Source organism: Geotrypetes seraphini, chromosome 1 (genome assembly GCF_902459505.1).
Source record: "Geotrypetes seraphini chromosome 1, aGeoSer1.1, whole genome shotgun sequence".
In the NCBI taxonomy this organism is placed as follows: Eukaryota; Metazoa; Chordata; class Amphibia; order Gymnophiona; family Dermophiidae; genus Geotrypetes; species Geotrypetes seraphini.
In genome coordinates this window covers 152542404-152563446 of record NC_047084.1, presented here as the reverse complement: position 1 = coordinate 152563446, position 21043 = coordinate 152542404, and the positions used below count along the sequence as shown (strand labels likewise).

General features: G+C 39.8%; 1 protein-coding gene across 6 annotated transcripts in view; it reads left to right on the top strand.

Moving 5' to 3' along the window:
* The window catches only part of OTUD4 (OTU deubiquitinase 4), a 214915-nt gene that overhangs the window by 113566 nt on the left and 80306 nt on the right, over window positions 1–21043 (top strand). For all 6 annotated transcript variants that reach the window (XM_033940020.1, XM_033940021.1, XM_033940019.1 and 3 more), the window contains exons 12-14: window positions 12421–12545; window positions 12649–12835; window positions 14220–14382. In XM_033940020.1, the coding sequence (XP_033795911.1) occupies window positions 12421–12545; window positions 12649–12835; window positions 14220–14382 (475 nt within the window). The remainder of the gene's footprint in view (window positions 1–12420; window positions 12546–12648; window positions 12836–14219; window positions 14383–21043) is intronic.

The following is a 21043-nucleotide window of genomic DNA, read 5'->3' as shown; positions in this document are numbered from 1 at the left end:
CCAAGAGACTCACTTATCTAATATAGAATCTACAAAACTAGAGGGAGGTTGGGTAAAGCATTGTTTTTTTGCCCCTGCAATAGGGAAGAAGGCTGGAATAGCTATTTTAGTGAATAGAAAATGTAATGCTTTATTTAAATTAGTTGCTTCTGATCCTTTAGGAAGACGGGTACATGTAGAAATGAGCATGGGAAATACTACAATGGCGCTCTTTAATGTATATGCCCCAAATACGAACCAAAATGAATTTTTTAAATCTCTACAACAACTGGTATTACCACTGGCTACCTCTAACTTAGTAGTGGCTGGGGATTTTAATGCTGTTATGGATCCTTTGTTGGATAAAAAAACCTAGTGAAATTATAAAAATCATTGGGTTTGGATAATTTTGTAAATTCTTGTGATTTGAAAGATATATGGCGAATACTTCATTTTGATGGACGGGAATTTTCTTTTTGATCCCATATTCACAAATCATTTTCAAGAATAGATTACATTTTTGTTTCAAACCAACTAGTACAACAGATAACACAAGCCTCCATAGACCCAATTATTTTATCTGATCATGGAGGGATGTAGATTGAACTTAAAATAGGAGATAAAAACAATTATAGACCTTTATGGAGATTCGATAATACACTGCTTGCAGATCCAAATTTTTGTGAAGATTTTCATATAAAATTTTCATATTTCCAAATTAATGCCTCTGATGGAATCTCTGTAGAAATTTTATGGGATGCTTTTAAGGCAACCATGAGAGGTCAAATTATTTCATTTTTCGGCACATATTAGGAAACAGGTCAAAAAACAATTTACTAATCTGGAGCAAGAAATTAAATTTTTGGAAAGGAAATTGATTGATAATTGGGAATATTCTACATTCCAGGATCTTTTAAAAGCTAAATGTAAATATAATGAGATTTCTTCCAAATTGGTAAGGAATGATTTATTTTCTCAATAAGCTTTGTATTATGGAAATTCAAATAAGGCGGGAAGATTATTGGCAAACTATCTTAAAGCAAAAAAAAAATAAAATAAAAAATAATTGTCATTAAAGATGAGAAAGATGATACTTATACTCAAATTGAACCTATTTTAAAACAATTTTTAAAATAAGGCTCTTTATTCTGAGCCTTATTCGGATAAAGAAAAAGATGGTTTAGAGTTTTTAAAATTGTTAGAGGGACCTAAAATTCCTGAACATATAAAAGAAAGTCTTGAAGAGCCTATATCATTAAAAGAATTGCAAACAGCGTTGAAGTCCCTTAGAGTTGGATCCGCTCCAGGTGGTGATGGTTTTACGGTGGAATTTTTTAAATCATTTCAAATTACCCTATTACCATATTTGTTAAATTTATATCAGACTCAACTAAATAAAGGTTATATTACAGGCACTATGGCAGAATCTTTAACTATAGTTTCGACAAAGCCAAATAAAGATCCTACTTTGGTTTCAAATTACAGGCCTATTTCTTTAATTAATGTAGATGGCAAACTTTTGGCTAAACTTTTGGCTTTGCGCTTAGCAAAGGCTCTCCCTTATATTATTGGTATGCACCAAACTGGATTTGTTGCTCAGAGACATTCTTCTAATAATACCAGATTGGCATTTCAAATGTTATATTTAACAAAAGATATGAAAGATCCAGCTTTTTCTGTTTCCTTGGATGCAGAGAAGGCATTTGATCAGGTGGAATGGATCTTCATGTACCAAGCTATGGAGTGGTTTGGTATAGGGACAGGTTTTATACAGATGATTCAATCCTTGTATAGCTCCCCGACTGCTAGATTATATATTAATAATAATTTTTCAGAAAGGTTTTGTTTGCAGAGGGGGGTTAGGCAAGGATGTCCCTTGTCTCATTTGCTTTTTGATATTGTATTAGAACCCTTGTTATTAGCTATTCAACAGACAAAGGAGATACAGGGTATTCCCTATTCAGAACGGGAATATAAGGTCTCTGCTTATGCAGATGACATTTTGCTTCATTTGAGAAACCCTGAAACAACCATTCCAGGCTTGCTTGAATTAATAGAGAAATTTGGAAAGTTCTCCGGATATAAGATTAATTGGAATAAATCTGAAGTTCTTCCACTCAGTGTACATTGTACAAAAGGTTTGTTTGACTCATTTTCCTTTATATGGAAGGAAGATGGAATAAAATACTTAGGAATTTGGATAAAAAATACACTGGAAGACACATTGAAAGTAAATGAAAAAGCTTTATTAAAGAAGGTAACAGAAATGTGTGAGCAATGGAATCCTTTACATTTATCTTGGTGGGGGAGAATCCAAACAATTAAAATGATGATATTGCCTGTGGTTTGTTACCAAATGGGTATGATAACAGTTTTTTTTCAGGGTTAAAAGTTAAATAGTATTCTTACAAAATTTGTTTGGCTTGGTAAAATTGCTAGAATTGCTTTAGTGTCTTTGCAAAAGTCAATTAGGGAAGGGGGTAAATTCTCCCAATTTTTATAGGTATCATCAAACCTATATTTTGCGCCAAGGTATGTATTAGGTCCTCCCAGAGCCTATTGATAATATTCCAGACTGGTTGTGGTTGGAATGGCGACTCATTTTTCCTCTGTGATTAAACCATGTTCTTAGTATCAAAATGCCTAGGATATATAAAGAAAACAGACTGTTAGTTGATACATGGAAAACTTTGAGATTTGTGAATAATTTAACACCTGTTTCTATACATAAATCAACAAATCAAACTATATGGCTTAACTCCAAGATTCAAATAGGCAGATTTAAGCTCATCTGGAAGTATTGGGTTATGGCAGGTATAAGAACTTTGAACGATGTTATTTCTAATGGTAAACTGCTTGATTTTTTACAATTGCAACATAAATTTGGTCTTAATAAATCACAAAGTTATAGATGGTTGCAACTGAAGCAGGCCATTCAGGCAGGGTTCCCTGAATGGAAAAATCTTAATAATCAATATAGTCTAGAGTTCTTGTGTTTTCAGGTAGACTTCTTGGGACACCAGGCCGCACAGTGGTATAAATTGATATTTGGATTTATGAATAAAAAAACAAAAACTGGTCTATTTGGAGCATTGAGATTAAGCATCAAATTACTATATCGCAATGGCTACAAATTTGGTCTTGGAGGATGAGTTGTACAATGTCGGCATCTATGAGACAAACTTGTTTTTTTCTGTTGCACCGAGCTTTCTGGACACCTGTTCGTTTACAAAAATTAGATAGCTCTAAGTCTAATAGATGTTGGCATTGTCATTTCGAAGCGGGGACTTTAGATAATTTATTATTCAATTGTCCATTCATTTTGGCTTTTTGGAAATCGATTTGGGGCCAAATAAATTGTTTGTTGGAAAATCCTGTGGCTCTATCCTATGATACTATATTATTTGGAATGTCAATGAGGAAGAAAAGTCAAATTTCTGCAAAGAATAATAAGCTATTACTTATTATGACAGGAGTTGCCATTCAGCAGATTACTTTTAATTGGAAAAATTGGAATAGATTAAATTATAGTTTTTGTTGGAATTCATTATGTCATATGTACAAGATGGAAAGAATGTTAGCCTTGCAGAAAGGTAATTTTTAATAACTTTCAGGAGGTTTGGAGACCATTAATAGAATATTGTAATGAGTAATTATTGGATTATCATTTTTCCCTAATAGGTATAATTACAAAGTATGGGGGGGGGATTTCTGATTTGATATTAAATTATTAGATTAATAGGACAGAATATATAATATATTATATGATATATGTACTACATATGAATTAGTAGGGTTGGGAGGGAGGGTTTAAATATTATGATTTTAGTTAAATTGATAGAGAATCAAGTGATATTGTATAAGTTTAAATGTTATTTTATGATACACTTGTAAGATGTAAAATGAATAAAGAATTAAAAAAAAAAAAAAAGGATCTGGTTCTCATGGAGGATCTGGAACGCTTTGAGCTTATGGCATGGTGCTTAAGTATGCTGCATTAGTGCAGAAGGGCTACCTGGAGGTGATCATAGCTACCCTTCTAAGGTCTGAAAAACTAGCCAGAGGTTGTGGTAAGAGCAGATAACTAGCTGGTTTTAAGAAAGGTTTGGACAATTTCCTGGAGGAAAAGTCCATAGTCTGTTACTGAGAAAGACATGGGGGAAGCCACTGCTTGCCCTGGATTGGTAGCATGGAGTGTTGTTACTCCTTGGGTTTTGGCCTGGTACTAGATGTCTGGATTGGCTATCATGAGAATGGTCTACTGGGCTTGATGGACCTAGTAAGGCTATTCTTATGACTGTTGCGGTCTATGCCAAGGCTTGGAAAATGTTTCAACGCTGGTGTGCTAATGAGAATAAGAGTTCCGATGCCAGTGGCCCTAGCTTTTCTCCAATGTGCAGGTGCCAGGCCTTTCTTGTGCTAGGGCTCGAGTGGTGAAAGTTTTACTGGCTTCTCATTGAGATGTAACCAGGTTTTTGAAGGACATACGTAGGATGCATCCTCCTGTACAGCAACCCTTTCTGTTATGGATCCTTAGTATTGTTTTGCAGGGCCTCAGTAAGGTTCTGTACAAGCCTTTGCAGGAGGTGACTCTCCAATAAGACAGTTTTTCTGATGGCTATTGCCTCAGTGGGAAGAATCTCAGAGTTGCAGATGCTCTCATACAGAGAGCCATTCCTCAAATTTACAGAGGCTGAAGTTTCTCTGCGCATGGTATCTTTCTTTTTGTTAAAAGTGTTTCGGCCTTCCATGTAAATCAGGAAATCCGGCTACCCGTGTTCCATCCCACAGGTTTGAAAAAGAAAAAAGAGACAAAGGTTTGTTAGAAACATAGAAAGATGACGGCAGATAAGGGCTACAGCCCATCAAGTCTGCCCATACCATTGACCCCCTTTTAAGTCTACTGGCCCCCTTAAATCTACTGACCTGCTCTATTAAATCTATATCCTAGCGACCCTATTTATTGGTATGACTCCCGCAGTGATCCCACATAGGTATCCCATTTGTTCTTGAAGTCTGGGATACTGCGGGCCTCGATCACCTGTACTGGAAGCTTGTTCCAATGCTCTATCACTCGTTCCGTGAAGAAGTACTTCCTGACGTCTCTACGAAACTTCCCTCCCCTGAGTTTGTTGTTGCTGGATGTTAGGAACATCTATTACTTTGAGGTAACAAATGATTTTTGTCTCTGCTCATTTTTTTGTGCTCACCAGGCTTCTATTTCCACATGGATTCGCATGGCAATTTCATCAGTGGTAAACAGAGGCTGATCTCTTTGAGGCACATTCCATTAGAAATATGGCTTCTTCATGTGCAGAATCCTGGGCAGTAGGGCAGCTACATGGTCCACTCTCCATACTTTTACAGAGTTTTACAGCGTGGATATGGCGACACAAAGGGACGCCACATTTGGGTCCTCGGTGCTCACAGCAGGCTCATCTACCCTGCCTTAGACTCAAGGGACTGCTTTAGTACGTCCCACTGGTCAAGACTGATGTGCCTTTTGCACCAGAAGGAAAGATTAGGTTTTTACCTCGATAATCTTCATTCTGGTAGAAAGTAGAGGTCTGCATGGGAACGGGGATCGCGGGAATCCCGCGGGGGTCCCCCCCAACCCACGGGACTCCCATGGGGGCCCCCCTCTGGCCCACGGGACTCCCACGGGGATGGAAGGCTTTGGAAGCAGGGTTCGTCCATATAATATAATGGACACGTCAGTCTTAGTAAAAGAGGGGGTTTATAAGTTAATTATCTGAACAGAAAACAAAAAAAGGGTTCCACCAAAGAGATTCCACAAGGAAAACAGCAGCACAAACAGAAAAGAAACTGTGGAATTGATGATCCTGTCAGAAGTAATTGCTGCTTTTTATGGGGATGGGCGGGGATTCAGATAATTCCTTGCGGGGATGGGTGGGGACGGAGAGGATCCTTGCGGGGACGGGCGGGGATAGGTGGAACATAAGAAGCGCCATCTCCGGATCAGACCTTCGGTCCATCAAGTCCGGTGATCCGCACACGCGGAGGCCCTGCCAGGTATACACCTGGCTTACCCTATAGCCAACCATATCTCTATATGCCTCTCTCAAGGAGATATGCATCTAGTTTGCCCTTGAAGCCTAGGACTGTCGATTCTGCAATAATCTCCCCTGGGAGAGTATTCCAGATGTCAACCACTCTCTGTGTGAAGCAGAACTTCCTGATATTAGTCCTGAACTTGCCCCCCCTTAGCTTCATTTTATGTCCTCTTGTCCGTGTCAAATTGGACAATGTAAATAATCTTCTCTGCTCTATTTTGTCGATTCCTTTCAGTATTTTGAAGGTCTCGATCATATCCCCACGCAGTCTCCTTTTCTCAAGGGAGAACAATCCCAGTGTTTTAAGTCGATCCTCATATTCCAGTTTCTCCATACCCTTCACTAGTTTAGTTGCTCGCCTCTGCACCCTCTCCAGCAGTTTTATATCCTTCTTTAGATAGGGAGACCAATGTTGGACGCAGTATTCCAAGTGGGGTCTGACCATTGCCCTATAAAGCGGCATTATAACTTTCTCCGATCTACTCGAGATTCCTTTCTTTATCATGCCCAACATTCTATTTGCCTTATTTGCCGCTGCCGCGCATTGTGCCGACGGCTTCAGGGTCCTATCTATCAGTACACCCAGATCCCTTTCTTGTTCACTTTTTCCCAGAGTTGCACCTGACATTCTGTACTCGTATTCCTTATTTTTACTGCCTAAATGCATTACCTTGCATTTCTCCACATTGAACTTCATCTGCCATTTCTCCGCCCAGTTTTCTAACCGACACAAATCGCTCTGGAGTTCCTCACTGTCCTCCTGCGATCTGATTGCCCGGCAGAGTTTTGTGTCGTCTGCAAACTTGATGATCTCACTGGATGTTCCGTTTTCCAGGTCATTGATATAAATATTAAAAAGGATCGGCCCAAGTACCGAGCCCTGGGGTACACCACTAGTCACTTTCTCCCAGTCGGAGAACTTCCCATTTATGCCCACTCTCTGCTTCCTATTTTCCAGCCATTTGCCTATCCATCTTTGTATATCTCCCTCTATGCCATGGCTTTGTAGTTTCCTGAGAAGTCTTTCATGTGGAACTTTGTCAAATGCTTTCTGGAAGTCCAAGTATATTATGTCCACCGGCTTTCCACTATCAATTTGCTTGTTCACGGTCTCAAAGAATTGGAGTAAATTCGTCAAACACGATTTCCCTTTCCTGAATCCATGTTGACTGGGTTTCATCAAGTCGTGTGTGTCCAAGTGCTGAACTATGCTATCCTTGATCAGTGATTCAATCATCTTGCCGGGGACAGACGTAAGACTCACAGGTCTATAGTTGCCCGGTTCTCCTCTCGATCCTTTTTTGAAGATTGGCGTGATGTTCGCTTTCCTCCAGTCGTTTGGTATCTGACCAGTTCTGATTGACAGGTTTGCAAGTTTTTGCAATAACTCTCCGATTTCAACCTTCAATTCCTTCAAGACTCTCGGGTGAATTTCATCCGGTCCAGGGGATTTGTCACTTTTAAGTTTGTCGATCTGGTAGTATATCTGATCTAAGTTCACTTCAACTGTGGTGAGGCTGTCCTCTATTTCTCCTGTAAACAGTTTCTCCGCTTCAGGTATTGTTGAGGTGTCCTCCTTCGTAAAGACGGACGCAAAGAAGGAATTTAGTTTGTCTGCGATTTGTTTATCTTCCTTGATGTACCCTTTTCTTCCCTTGTCGTCCAGGGGTCCCACTGCCTCTTTTGCAGGTTTTTTCCCTTTCACGTATCTAAAGAAGGGCTTGAAGTTTTTAGCCTCCCGGGCTATTTTTTCCTCATAGTCCTGTTTTGCATCCCTCACCGCCTTGTGACATTTCTTCTGTTTATCTTTATGTTTGTTCCAGGCTTCGGTTGTCTTCGTGCATTTCCATTTTTTGAAAGAGTCCTTCTTTTCTTTTATGGCTTCCTTCACCTGTATGGTAAGCCATGCCGGTTCTCCTTTGCCTTTAGTTCTCCGATCTTTGGAAATCCTCGGAATGTAGAGATCTTGTGCTTCTGCAATAGTATTTTTCAATAGGCACCATGCCTGATCTACTCCAAAATATATTGGAAGAATGTTTTGACTGATAGCTTTTTTCCATAGAGCAGTTTTTCCTGCTTGCTTTACTCCAGGACTACACCTGAATATCGAAGGGCTCAGATAAGTGACTTCTATTTTTGACAATTGTTGTTTGAAAAAAAGTTTAAAAAAATATATAAAACTATAAGAAAATATATAAAACTATTAGAAAATTAGAATAGAGGTTCACTTACTAATTGGGAGTTTTTCTGACCAAGGATGTGTCTGCTAGGATTAAATTCTGTTTAAAACTAGCCTGTCTATATGGGAAGCTTAAAGAGCCCCTATTAGACACTGAGGTCTTTTCTCCCTTTTTGTAAAGAAAGGTGACTTTTTTGTCCTGTATTTTGGAGGGTGCAATTTTTTGTGATTTATTTTGGGCATCCTTTTCTTGATTTTTTGGATATTTTTGTAATATATCAACTATAACATTTTAATATACCAACCATCATCATATATCTGGCCAGTTTACAAGGCTAAAAATGTTAAAATAAATTTAAGAATGGGAGGTAAAAGAAAAGGTTGAACATAAATTAGACAAATACATTGATGTATGCAAATTTGAGGGAGAGGGGGGAGTGGAAAGTTTATAATTACATCGTTAAATAAAATAAAAATAAATGAGGGGAAGAGGGGGCAGGAAAAACATCAAACAGGTATGGGTTTCCAAAGGTTGGGATCTTCTCCAGTCAGACATATGAAGAATAAAAAGACACCTCCATTGTTAAGAGGCAAGTGAGAGTAAGAGATTCATAGGTGTTAGTGCTGGTTGCACTCAGGTAGGTGTCTTGTTCTTTCCACCTTGTTTTCTGTACTGGGTTTTGTTTTTGTTTTTTTGACAGTTTGTTTAACAATAATTTTTGCAGGGCAGAAAGAAGTGATTTGTCAGGGAGATTCCCCATACGTCTCCTTATTTCTCTTCTTATAGTGGTTTACAACTGCTTTGAGACAAACTGAGGAGCTACAGTACAGCCCAGTGAGGAAGGAGGCGGAGCTGACAATGGTAGCTGTCTTCTACAGAACTTGTGGTTAGAGAAGAATAACCTACTGGTCAAGACTTGATGTGCCTTTTGCCAGAAAGATTATCAAGGTAAGAACCTAATCTTTCCTAATAGTAGTAGTAGATGTGAAATTGTAGCACTAATTTTCAAAGTTTGAGTGAAAGAGGATTTATACATCCCAGCTCAGTCACTCTGTTAGAGAGATGTAGACATTTGAAAGTTCTGTGTTCTTTCTCTCCTCTTCATTTATCTGGGTGTATAATGTATTCCACTTGAAGATAAATACACACTATGAATAAATGAATTTTTCTAAAGGAAACATAATGGACCTGTGTCGGGCATGGCTATTAAGAGCTGTCTGATGCCGCCTTCTGTTTATGTCTCAGTAGAGATATATTGAAGTGCAATTCATTGAAACCTTTATTGAAGAGGAGAAAGTTACTGCTGGGCGATCTTGCTAATTATTAGCTAGTTTCCAGTTTTCCATTTGTAGCTACTGTATGTGGCCATACAGATGAGGATTTTCTAGGAAGAGAACAATTGGGGCTTTTGCCTAAGTTAAAGTACAGAAACAAAGATCATGTCATGTGGTACTTTAATTGGAGTTGGCACTGTTTTGATGGCTTTTTTTAAATTATTTTAATCTGTCTCATTAGTTTTAGTAATTGTATCCTCTCCAATTAATAGTGTCTTCCCCGGTAGATAATCCCAAGATATATAGTTGAGCTCTTGAATTCATTGCCATAACAAGTGATAAAAGCAGTTAATGTAGTTGCATTTAAAATATGTCTAAATTCCGGAGAAAAAGTCCATAAAATATGAAGATAGACTGGCAAAATCTACTGCTTATCCTTGGGATTAAGTAGCATGGAATCTTGCCATTTTTTTGTACCCTGTCAAATATTTGTGTCCCGGACTGGCAGTTAGAAACATCCTCCTGAGCTTTAGATCATTGATTTTGACCCAGTAGAGCAGCTCTTATGTTCTTATGTAGCTGTGTCTTTGCTGAAAATAGACATGCATACTTAAATTTTGGAGGTCCATATGGGATCAAGTGAACAACATATTGGAAAATCCAGTGGCATTAACATATGACATCAATTTAATTGGTACATTGATGAGAGCTAAAAGCCAAATATCTAATCGAAATAACAAACTTCTGTTTATAATGACAGGGGTTGCCATACAGCATATTTTAAGGAATTGGAAGAATTGGGATCGATTAAGTTACAATTTTTGGTGGGAATCTCTGTGTTATATTTTTAAAATGGAATGTTTCATGGCAAGGGCGTTACAGAAAGTTTATGGATGTTTGGGAGCCATTGGCTAAATTTTGTAAGGAAGAATAATTGATTTTATTTTATAGACTTGTAAACATACACATCTAGGGTGGGTTGGGGGAGGTGGGGGAGTTACATTGGAACTTGATTCAGGGTATATATGGATAGTTTCTTGTGGGTTTTATTTTATTTGAGTATTAGGTGGGAGGATGGGGAAAAATTTAATTGTATATTAATGTCTGAAAGTTTATTGTGCTTGTCTTGTGATATTTTATGTATATGAATTACTTGTTGCACAATTGTAGTTTGAAAATCTTTTTTTTTTAATAAATATTTATTCATTTTTACAACTTACAAGTGTATCAATAAGTGACATTTGAAATTGAATACATCACTTGAATTTCTATCATATTCAATGATAATTAATAAAATTATCCCTCCCATCCCTACCATAACACATGCAATCACATATATCATATAAAATATTCTTTCCTACTGATCTAAACATTTAATAAAAGATCTATGCTGAAGGAACCCCGCAAAAATATTCTCGCAGGGGAGACTCTGTTTTGAGGGGCAGAAGCTGCGAGATGTGTGAGAGAGCAGGGAAAGCTGGGAGTTGGAGAAGTTAGCTCCCAGCTAATGAAACTGTCAGTGATAATGTTGGAGAGTATATGGGAAGCACTTCAGAAGCTAAGCAACATAGGGATCCTTTTACTAAGCTGTGTTAGGGTATTAACGCACGGAATAGCGCACGCTACATTGCCACACGCGCTAGACCTTAATGTCAGCATTGAGCTGGCGTTAGTTCTAGCCGTGTAGCGTGCAGTAATATCTTGCATGTGCTAAAAACGCCCCCACCCCCACCCCACCCCCTCATTTGCCATTGTACGAATAAAGAAAAATGGTATCTATTCATTACAATAATTTGTCAATGGCCCCCAAATCTTTTAAAATTTATTATAATTCCCTTTTTGTATGGCTATTGTTCTTTCCATTTTATAAATGTGACACAACGAATTCCACCAAAAACTGTAGTTTGAAAATCTAATAAAGATATTAAAAAAAAGAAAATAGACGTGCATCTGCAGATCACTATTTGCACTTTTTCTTGTATGAAGATTTAAGAATACATTTCCGTGGGCTTTGACTTCATTGCCCCCCTTATAATTGAGGACTGTATGAAGATAAGATTTTGTATGCACATGTGATGTAATCTTGGATTATCGCTTGTACTTAAGTGTGTCTCTGGTATTTTGTTTATGAGAAAAGCTAAAAATAAATGAAAATGTTCACTATTGACTGGATATCGATTATGATCAGATTGTCACTGTGCATGCAAGTGACACATCTGAGCATGAGACATACTTCAGTTAAAGGAGGGGGTTTACTTCTGATACTCTTCAGCGCCACATGCTTTATTTCAAGATTGGAACATTCTGGTCTTAGGTTGCCCTATCTGAATGTGTTTTTTTTAATGGTGTACTACTGCTCTGGCAAAAGATTCATTTATGGATTTTCAGCAATTCTGAAAAGTGAGTTTGCAAGTACAAACACGACCCTTAATAATCCATTCACCTCACATGACACTTACCCCACCCCTGCCCCCTTCCTCCTTCACCAGTCCCTCCCTCCCCCACTCTCTACCTCCCCTACCTAGCTCGATCAAACCTGCAATTTCTGTAATATTGTTGTAAACCTGCCCTCTTTGCAGACAGTTAAGAATCGCTGTAATTTCACAGCTGACTGCGGCAAATCACTGTAATTTATCGTAATTCAGCCTGCAATTTGCTGTTAAAAATACTTCTAATTATGCTGTAAATCTGCTTCTAATTTTGTAAACCTACTTCTAATTTTGTTGTAAATCTGCTATTCAATGCAGATCATTTGCTAATTGATGTAAACCGCCTAGAACTCACTGGGTATGGTGGTATATAAGAATAAAGAATAATAATAATAATAATAATAATACATGATTGTATGCTAGCATCTCTGTTGCAGGTAGGCTTGATATTACATGTTTTTTGGATGCTTGTCATTTCTCCTAGGCAGGTGGTCCCACTGAAAAACCTCAAACCACTAGTGCAGGCCAGCAACACAGATGGCTGGAACACTGTGTCAGGGAAGAAGGGGAAGAAGGTTCCTTCAGCGAGTAGCCAAAATTTACAACCAGGTGAGAGCCACTGTTTCTCTTCTGATTCTGCCTTTTGCTCTTGGCTGGTAGTCTCTATAGTTGCTTAAAGAATGTTTAAATTTTTCTGTCCTATGTGTGATAGAAGCAGACCACCGAGGGCAAAAACCTCAGAGCAAGCCTGGGAAGTCACAGTCACTACCTCCTCGACTCCAGCATGTAGCAGGAAGCCAGCAGCACCATTTTTCCACTCAGCCCACTGGGCCACTATCCCAGCACTCCCCAACTGAGCACAAAACCCAGAGCCGGACTCCTCCACAGATGACAGCCAGGTAATATTTAAGGCTGCTATGGACCCTGCGAACAGCTACTGCTACTTTTCTATGTATCCTTCAGTAATGTGATGAAATAGGAGCCAATGTTACTTCAATTTTTAAAAAGGATACTGGAGAGATCCTAGAAATTACAAACCTGACTTCAGTGTTGGGCATACTAGTGGAAACAATTATAAAAAAGTGAAATTGTGTAACACGTAGACAAACATGATTTAATGGGACAGAATCAGCATGGGTTCAGCCGAGAGAGATCTTGGCTCACCAATTTACTTGACTTCCTTGAAGGTGTGAATAAAGATGTGGATAAAGGTGAGCCGATTGATATAGTGTTTCTAGATTTTCAGAAAGCTTTGGACAAAATTCTTCATGAGAAAATCCTGAGAAAATTAAAGAACTATGAAATATGAGGCAAAGTTCAGTTGTGGATTAGGAATTAGTTATAGGATAGAAAACAGAGGGTAGAATTAAATGGCCATTTTTCTCAATAGAGGAGAGTAAATAGTGACGTGTCGCAGGGATCGGTTCTATTTAACTTATTTATAAATGATCTAGAAATTGGAACGGCGATTGAGGTGATTAAATTTGCAGATGACTCTAAACTGTTCAAAGTTGTTAAAATGCATGCGGATTGTGAAAAATTGCAGGCAGACCTTAGGAAATTGGAAAACTGGACGTCCAAGTGGCAAATGAAATTTAATGTAGACAAATGCAAAGCGATGCACATTAGGAAGAATAACCAGATGCTAGGGTCCATCTTGGGGGTTAGCGCCCAAGAAAAATATCTTTTTGAAAAATTTAGCGGCTTCTATCTAAAAGACTAGCGACGGGTTCCTGAGGAAGGGGCTCTTTGTCTCTGAAACCAAGCCTAGTCGAACCATGGAGATGGGGGCCATAGTTATACAATGCGGCTCCTGTTTTGATTATGCTAAACTTCTGATTTCAAGCGTGGATGAAAGCTAAGTTATTTGGCAATTTTGCAGTAAAATCTATTGGGGAGGCTTGTAACGGGGAAGAGTGCTACACTATTTGACATCACATTATTTCATTATTTTTGGGTGCGTTATCACCATAACGTTGAAGAAACATGAGCACACTAGTGTACCCTGTGATGCTGTGCGGCCAAATGGTGAGCTGACTCAGCTAAGCATTGGCACTCGGAGCCAGTCTCGCAAGCTTATCACCTCACAATGAGGGTACACTTTATTCACAAATTATTTATTATGCTTTGGCATATTGCTTAGATTTTTGCACTGATTGTGTTAGTGCAGCACTCTTTTCCTGTTTTTGGGGGGGGCAACTGCTGCCTTTCTAGTATATGTGGGAAAGCTTTGTTGTGAAAGGGCTGCTTTCTAAGCTACCAAAACTTTGCCTTTTCATATAGAAGATTGGATCGTGAAAGGAACGAAGATTTGGACTACACTAGTCGAGAAGGTGGTTACTTTGGGCTATCTCCAGAGGAGCGCCGAGAGAAACAGGCTATTGAAGAGTCCCGTTCACTTTATGAGATGCAGCATATGGACGAAGAGGCCTTCCCTGCCCTCTCTGTATGTATTAATTGGTTCTTGCGTGGTTGTCCTCCCCTTTGAATCAGGAGGAAAAGAAGCAGTGCCCTAAGTTTCTGTTGCTGGTGTCTCCTCTTTAAGGAGCTTTGAGAAGGTGGAAGATTCTAGATTTCTACCTAGAAGCAGCTACCAACCCAAAATTTAAAAGAATCTCTGACCTTTTCAATCATAGCTCTACAAGAGACTGGTTTGTCTTTAATCTTTTTAGCTTTAGTCTTGTATTACGAATTAATATATTTTTAACCCAAGGTAAGATTGTCTTTCTAGTTTTAGTTGTTGTGGGGTTTTTTTTTTAATGAGGGGTGGGGAATCCACCTCCCATAGAATTGCCAGATATTGGCTGTATTTTTTTATTTAGCCATGAGGTTCAAGTTGAAGATCAAGCTGCCTTGATCTGCTTTACCTGTATTTTGATCATAACTATTACCACCTTCAAGTTTATTTAAAATATTTGATTTGATCACAAAATCCAAATCCAATGCGATTTACATTTGGTTAAAAATTAAGTTAAAATAAAAAATAAAAAAACAAGACAATTAGTACTAATTTTAATAAATACCTCACATTCTTTGAGTATTAGGAATTAAATATACACTTATTCTGTAGTAGCATCTTTCACATTGTATATATGGTGCAGAAAGGTAGAAATCTTAAGTTTTTGTTATATGAACTTTAAGAATCTTTCCTAGCTTGAAGGTACATTATATCTATGCTAAATCTTTTAGTGGTTTTTGGCTTTGGTTTGGTTTGTTTGTGCTTCACATTTTCCATCTTTTTCCAAGTATATTACTTCTTCTTTTGGGCTGCCCTTTTGTATTTTTTTAATTTATTTATTTTGATAGGCACCATTTAAGTATGAATCTGCTAGGTAGAAGTAGGTGAATGCATTAAAATACTTAACCCTTTTCAGATGAGGATAATTACTTGGAATTGGCCTTAACAGGTTGATAGTTTTATGGATTTGCAGCACTGACCCTCCTCAATAAAGCTGTAAATATACCAACCTGGGTTGAAAGGGGCATATTAGTATTCTGGTTGATATGGTGTTCTAGAATGTGCAGTTCCCAGGACTTTGCTCATGTCAAGAGAATCTTAGTAACAGTAAATGACAGTAGATAAAGATCTGAACGATCCATCCAGTCTGCCCTGTAATTACATGCATTACAATTTCATGATTAAATTAAAATGTCTTTTTTTCTTTGTTATTTTTGGACCATAGTCCTTAGAAGTCCACCCGGTACTGTTCTTAAGTTCCAATTACTGGAGTTGGAACTCATTCTAGCCTATCCAAACTATCACCTTTGAGGGATTCAGACTGTGAAAGTTTGTCTATTCCTATTCTAATTAGAGATCTTCTGTGCTCATCCCATGTTATTTTGAATTCCATCACCATTTTTCTACACCACCTCACTTGAGAGGGTATTCCAGGCATCCACCATCCTCTCTATGAAAAATAATTTCCTAACATTTCTCTTAAATCGACCACCCATCTACCTCAAGTGTAGTTTTACCAATTTCCCTTCTCTGGAAAAGATTTGGTTCTATATTAATACCTTTCAAATATTTAAATGTCTGTATCATATCACCCCTGACCCTCCTCTCCAGAATATACATGTTGAAGGCTTCTAGTCTCTTTTTGTACTACTTTTTATGTCAACTCCCTACTATTTTCGTTGCTTTCCTCTGGACCTCTTCAAGTCTTCTTATATCCTTAGCCATATACGATCTCTAAAACTGAACACAGTACTCCAAGTGGAGCCTCACCAATGACCTGTACAGGGGCATCAATACCTCCTTTCTTCTGCTGGTTATGCCTCTCTCTATACAGCCCAGCATCCTTCTGGCTACAGGCACCGCCTTATCACAGTGCTTTGTCACCTTCAGATCTTCAGACACTTTCACCCCAAGATCCCTATCCCTGTCCGTGCATATCAGCCTCTCACCTTCCAGCACATACATCTCCCTCGGATTTCTACTCCCCAAATATATCGCTCTGCACTTTGCATTGAATTTTAGTTGCCAGACCTTAGACCATTCTTCCAACTTTTGCAGATACTTTTTCATGTTTCCCACTCCCTCTGGGATCTGTTACAAATCTTGGTATATTCAGCAAAAAGGCAAACCTTACCTTCTAACTCTTCAGCAGTATCACTTACAAACATATTGAACAGAATCGGCCCCAGCACCAATCCTTACGGCACTCCACTATTTACTTTTCCTTCCTCCAAGCAAATTCATTTAACCGCTCTCTGACGTCTGTCCGTCTACCACTTTGAGTCCTAACTTTAGCTGATCAAGTTTGTTCAAGAACCTCCTATGAGGAACTGTGTAAAGACTTTGCTGAAATATAAGAAAATTCTATCTAACGCACTTCCTCGATCTAATTCTCTGGTTACCCAGTCAAAGAATTCAATCAGATTCATTTGGCACAATTTAACTTTAGTAAAGCCATGTTGCCTTGGATCTTGTAACCCATTAGATTCTAGGAATTTCACTATTATCCCAGGACAAGCAGGCAGCATATTCTCAACATGTGGGTGACGTCATTCACGGAGCCCCATAGCTGACAGCCTCGCAAGCAGACTTGCTTGAAGAACTTTCAAAAAGTTCACGAGTGCTGCAATGCACATGCGCGAGTGCTTTCCCACCGAACGTAGGTCGTGCGTCTCCTCTGAGGGACCTCAGTTCTCTTTTTTTCGTGGAGCCAAGAAGCACTTGTGTTTCTCAGCTCTGCCTGACTTCGAATTCTGCCTTCTCGCACCGTGGCTTTTTGCCTTTAATTTGTTATTTTATTTTTAAGTCGCTGTGCGGCGTGTCAATTAAAAAAAAAGTTTTCCTCTTTTTTCCGTCGGTCCTTGTCCGGTGGGGCTTAGGCTCAGGCCCTGCCGCTGACCCTCATTTGGCTGCGGCTGTCTTTTTTTCTATGTCCCGGCCTGTTACGGGCTTCAAAAGGTGTAGCCAGTGTAACCAGGCGATTTCACTCACCAACCCGCACCGTTGGTGTATTAAGTGCTTGGGACCTAAACATTGTCCTGAGTCCTGCCCGCGCTGTGCTACCTTTCAAAAAAGAGCTCTCTGGAGACGTCATGTCCAGATCCAGCAGCTCTTTGGTTCCATGGAGCTGTCTGCAGAAAAGGCCTCGACCTCGGTGGTGGCCTCGTCGGCCAAGTCCTTGACCTCGAGCAAATCGCCCTCGTCCGTGAAGGCCTTGTCTGCTGTGCCTTCTAAGGTCTCGTCCTCAGGCAAGTCTGCTCTTCCCTCCGCAGGTACGATAGCTAAGAAGCTTCCAGCTGAGTCTCAGGCAGTCCAGGCAATGAGTGCAGTCGTGCCAGCCTCTACGAGACCCCCTCCAAAGCGTGCCTCCAAAAATAGGGAATACTTATCCTCGGGAGCTCACTGCTGCACTTTCTAGACCAGAGTCATTGGTCTCGGTGCCTGTCTTCGAGGATATGCTGCAAGCCATATTGACCAGGCAGCTTACCTTTGTCTTTGCCAAGCTTGTCTCGACCTCGACCCTGCTTTCTGCAAGCCAGTCTGAACATTCTGTCGAGGCACAACGAGCAAAACCTTTTAGGTCTTGCATTTGTCCTCCAGTGACTCCTCACCTCGTCCTTCCAGGTCCGGGTCTCCAGCTACTCAACCTGCTTGAGAGGTGGTGGTGGAGGAACCTCGATCGACGTCTCATTCTAAGCATTCTGTCTCTCTCTCTCTGCCCCCCTGTCTGTCTGTCTTTCTTTCTTTCTGTCTCTCTTCCTGCCCCCTGTCTGTCTGTCTTTCTTTCTCTCTCTCCCTGCATCCTGTCTTTCTTTCTGTCTCTCTCTCTGCCCCCTATCTGTCTGTCTTTCTTTCTCTCTCCCTGCCCTTCTAGTCATTGCCGCCAATTTAAGCCTGCTTCCCCGATGCGTCTTTCTTTCTTTCTTTTTCTCTCCCTGTCCCTCTAGCCACCGCCGCCGATTTAAGCCTGCTTCCCTGACGGCGACGTATCGTGTGCTGAGACTCTTCCCGCTGTTGATTTAAGCCTGCTTCCCCGACACCATCTTTCTTTCTTTTTTTTTTCTCTCTCTCTGCCCCTCTAGCCACCGCCGCCGATTTAAGCCTGCTTCCCCGACGGCGACGTATCGTGTGCTGAGACTCTTCCCTGCTGGGCATGCTGATATGCTTCCCTGTACTGCGCATGCGGAGGCACACTAAGGGTTTTATTATAGTTAATGGCTTAACTGTTATCCCACATTCTATTTTAACTGTTCAATAACACTAAATATTTCCAGTAGCCAATTTCTTCATGTCATTAAATGCCCTTAGTTGATCTGGGGACAAAAACATATATTTCACCCCCAGGTATCTTATCTTATGCATTTACAAGGATAAGAAAGCAAAAATGAGGCACCCAGAGAAACCACCTCAGGTCTCATGGCAAGAAATAACTTCCTTTGTTCTTGAGTTTGTCTTGTAACGTCTGGAAATATCCAGACTTTTTTCCCCATAAAATGGTAACTGGGATTTTCTAAAGAACATTCTGAAAACTGAGTTAATGTTCTGTTCAAACATGAATGACACTAATAAAGTCGCTCTTTCTGTATTTTCAGTAATAGTTGACTCCGTTACATTTAAAGGATCAATAGGATTTATTTGTAAACTCCCTGGTTCAGGTTCCATTTCTTTTTTAACAGGCAAATGGTAGATACGGTTTACCGGCGGAATATTTTCAAAAGGAAAACCTAGAACTTCAAGTATTTTTTAAATAAATCAATGGAGGTCATCACCAGGGATTTATGAAAATTCAGAATTCTTATATTTAGCCTACGATTGAAATTTTCAATCTGTTCAATCTTCCTATTAATAAAATCCTTTCCTTTACCATCCCGGATGTTAGTCTGTCTTGTCTGAGACCTTTTTTAATTCAGAAGAAAATTCAGCTTTTGTCCCATCCAGTTTCCTCCCCAGATTTTCAACTGTACTCACAAGTGATTAAATTTCACTTGAAGATCTTGATACTATGGTGTTCAGTGACTGGAGAACTTCCCAAATGCTCTCCAGAGTAATTGCCACAGGTTTCACTAGCTGGGGAGTAGTTTGCAGTACCCCTTCCAGCTCTCCATGCTCCTCTTCAGGTCTTGCAGTAGTTGCCCCTTGGATTGGGGTTTCCCGAATTGAGTGTTCCTCATCAGGAACCCCCAGCAATGCCGTGACTGGTGGCGGAGGAACAGAACCCGGAGGAGAGAGAGATGCTTCAAAGTCCAGCTCTATGCCGGTTCCTCTTGCCGATGAGACAGCAACTTCAGGAAATAGTGGGGACGAAGTGTAAACAAAACTCTGCATAGACCGCTAAGCAGGTAGGGAAGTGCTTGTTGCCAAGGGTTCAGACCGCACGTTCCCTTTTCTCTTCATATGAGGCATTTCTTTGCTGTAAACTAGTAAAGCTCGGATCTAGTTCAGGAGCGTTCCACTATGCTGCCGCCATCTTGGATTCAAGCCGTCCTAGAGAGCTACTTTTCGACCATCTCTATCTTTCCTAAAAAGATTAGTCATCCACAAAAGTCCATAAAAATGCTATTTACAGGTAAATAACCTTGCAGCTCTTGTGTCTGTATTGCTAGATGCTTGAAAGACTGCCTCATATAGTTTTTTGTGTGCTGGAGAAAGGAGTTTTTTTCCCCTCCAACTCCCCAGAGCTGGTGGTTCTGCATGTCATGTCTCATTGTGAATATCCTTCTGACTGGTCTGGGGGTTAGTGTGGGCTTACTAATCTTTGTCTGTGACCCCTATTTTAGAGGCCACAGACAAGCTTCTCCTGTCCCTCCTATAGCATCAGCTGTGACACTAGCACGATCCCCTGCTTTCAGTGGAACATGCACAGGCTTAGTTACAGCATGGACTTTGATGGGCGATGCGAACTGATGACATGCATTCTTTTCCCCCCTCTCTCACAAAGCTTAGCTGTGACTCAGTTTTGTAAGTGCTACTTTACACCTTGTGAGACTGATGTAAAGTGGAAAACATCCTAGAAACTAAAATCTTTAACTAGATCGTTCTCAGGTTCCAGATTTTACAGGACTGCAAAGTAAAGGTCACTTAAAGCCTACCTTTTCATGGGTGCACTCGGGGAGCTTTTAAGAATCTACAGATATCCAGGTCATTCTTAAGAGAGCACTACAGTATAATCCCGTTATAACGGACTTCAAGGGACCTGGAAAAACAGTCCGTTATATCCAGAGTTGCATTTTTAAAAAAACTTTATTTAGGGCAACTTGAAACAACGTAAATCGATGAACAACAGTCACTTCACAAGCATATCAGCAACATCAATAAAAAAACTCAGCAAAATATTGGTATGGCACGAAATGATTGCAAACCAGAACACTGTACTGGAAAGAAAAATATGTCATTTTTTTTATGGGCTGCATTTTGATACTATTATCACCGGCATTCCACATGCCTTGTAGGTGGAGCCTGCATGTCCGTTATAGCCGAATAAAACTACAGCTAAAAGCAGCTCGGGGTTCCAAAATAGTTGTCCGGTATATCCGAAAGTCCGTTATATGCGAGTCTGCTATATCCAATGATTTTCTGTATGTTTATAATGGCGCTTGGCCGGGACCAGTGGACCTCGTCCGCTATACACAAGGTTCCATTATTAGCGAAT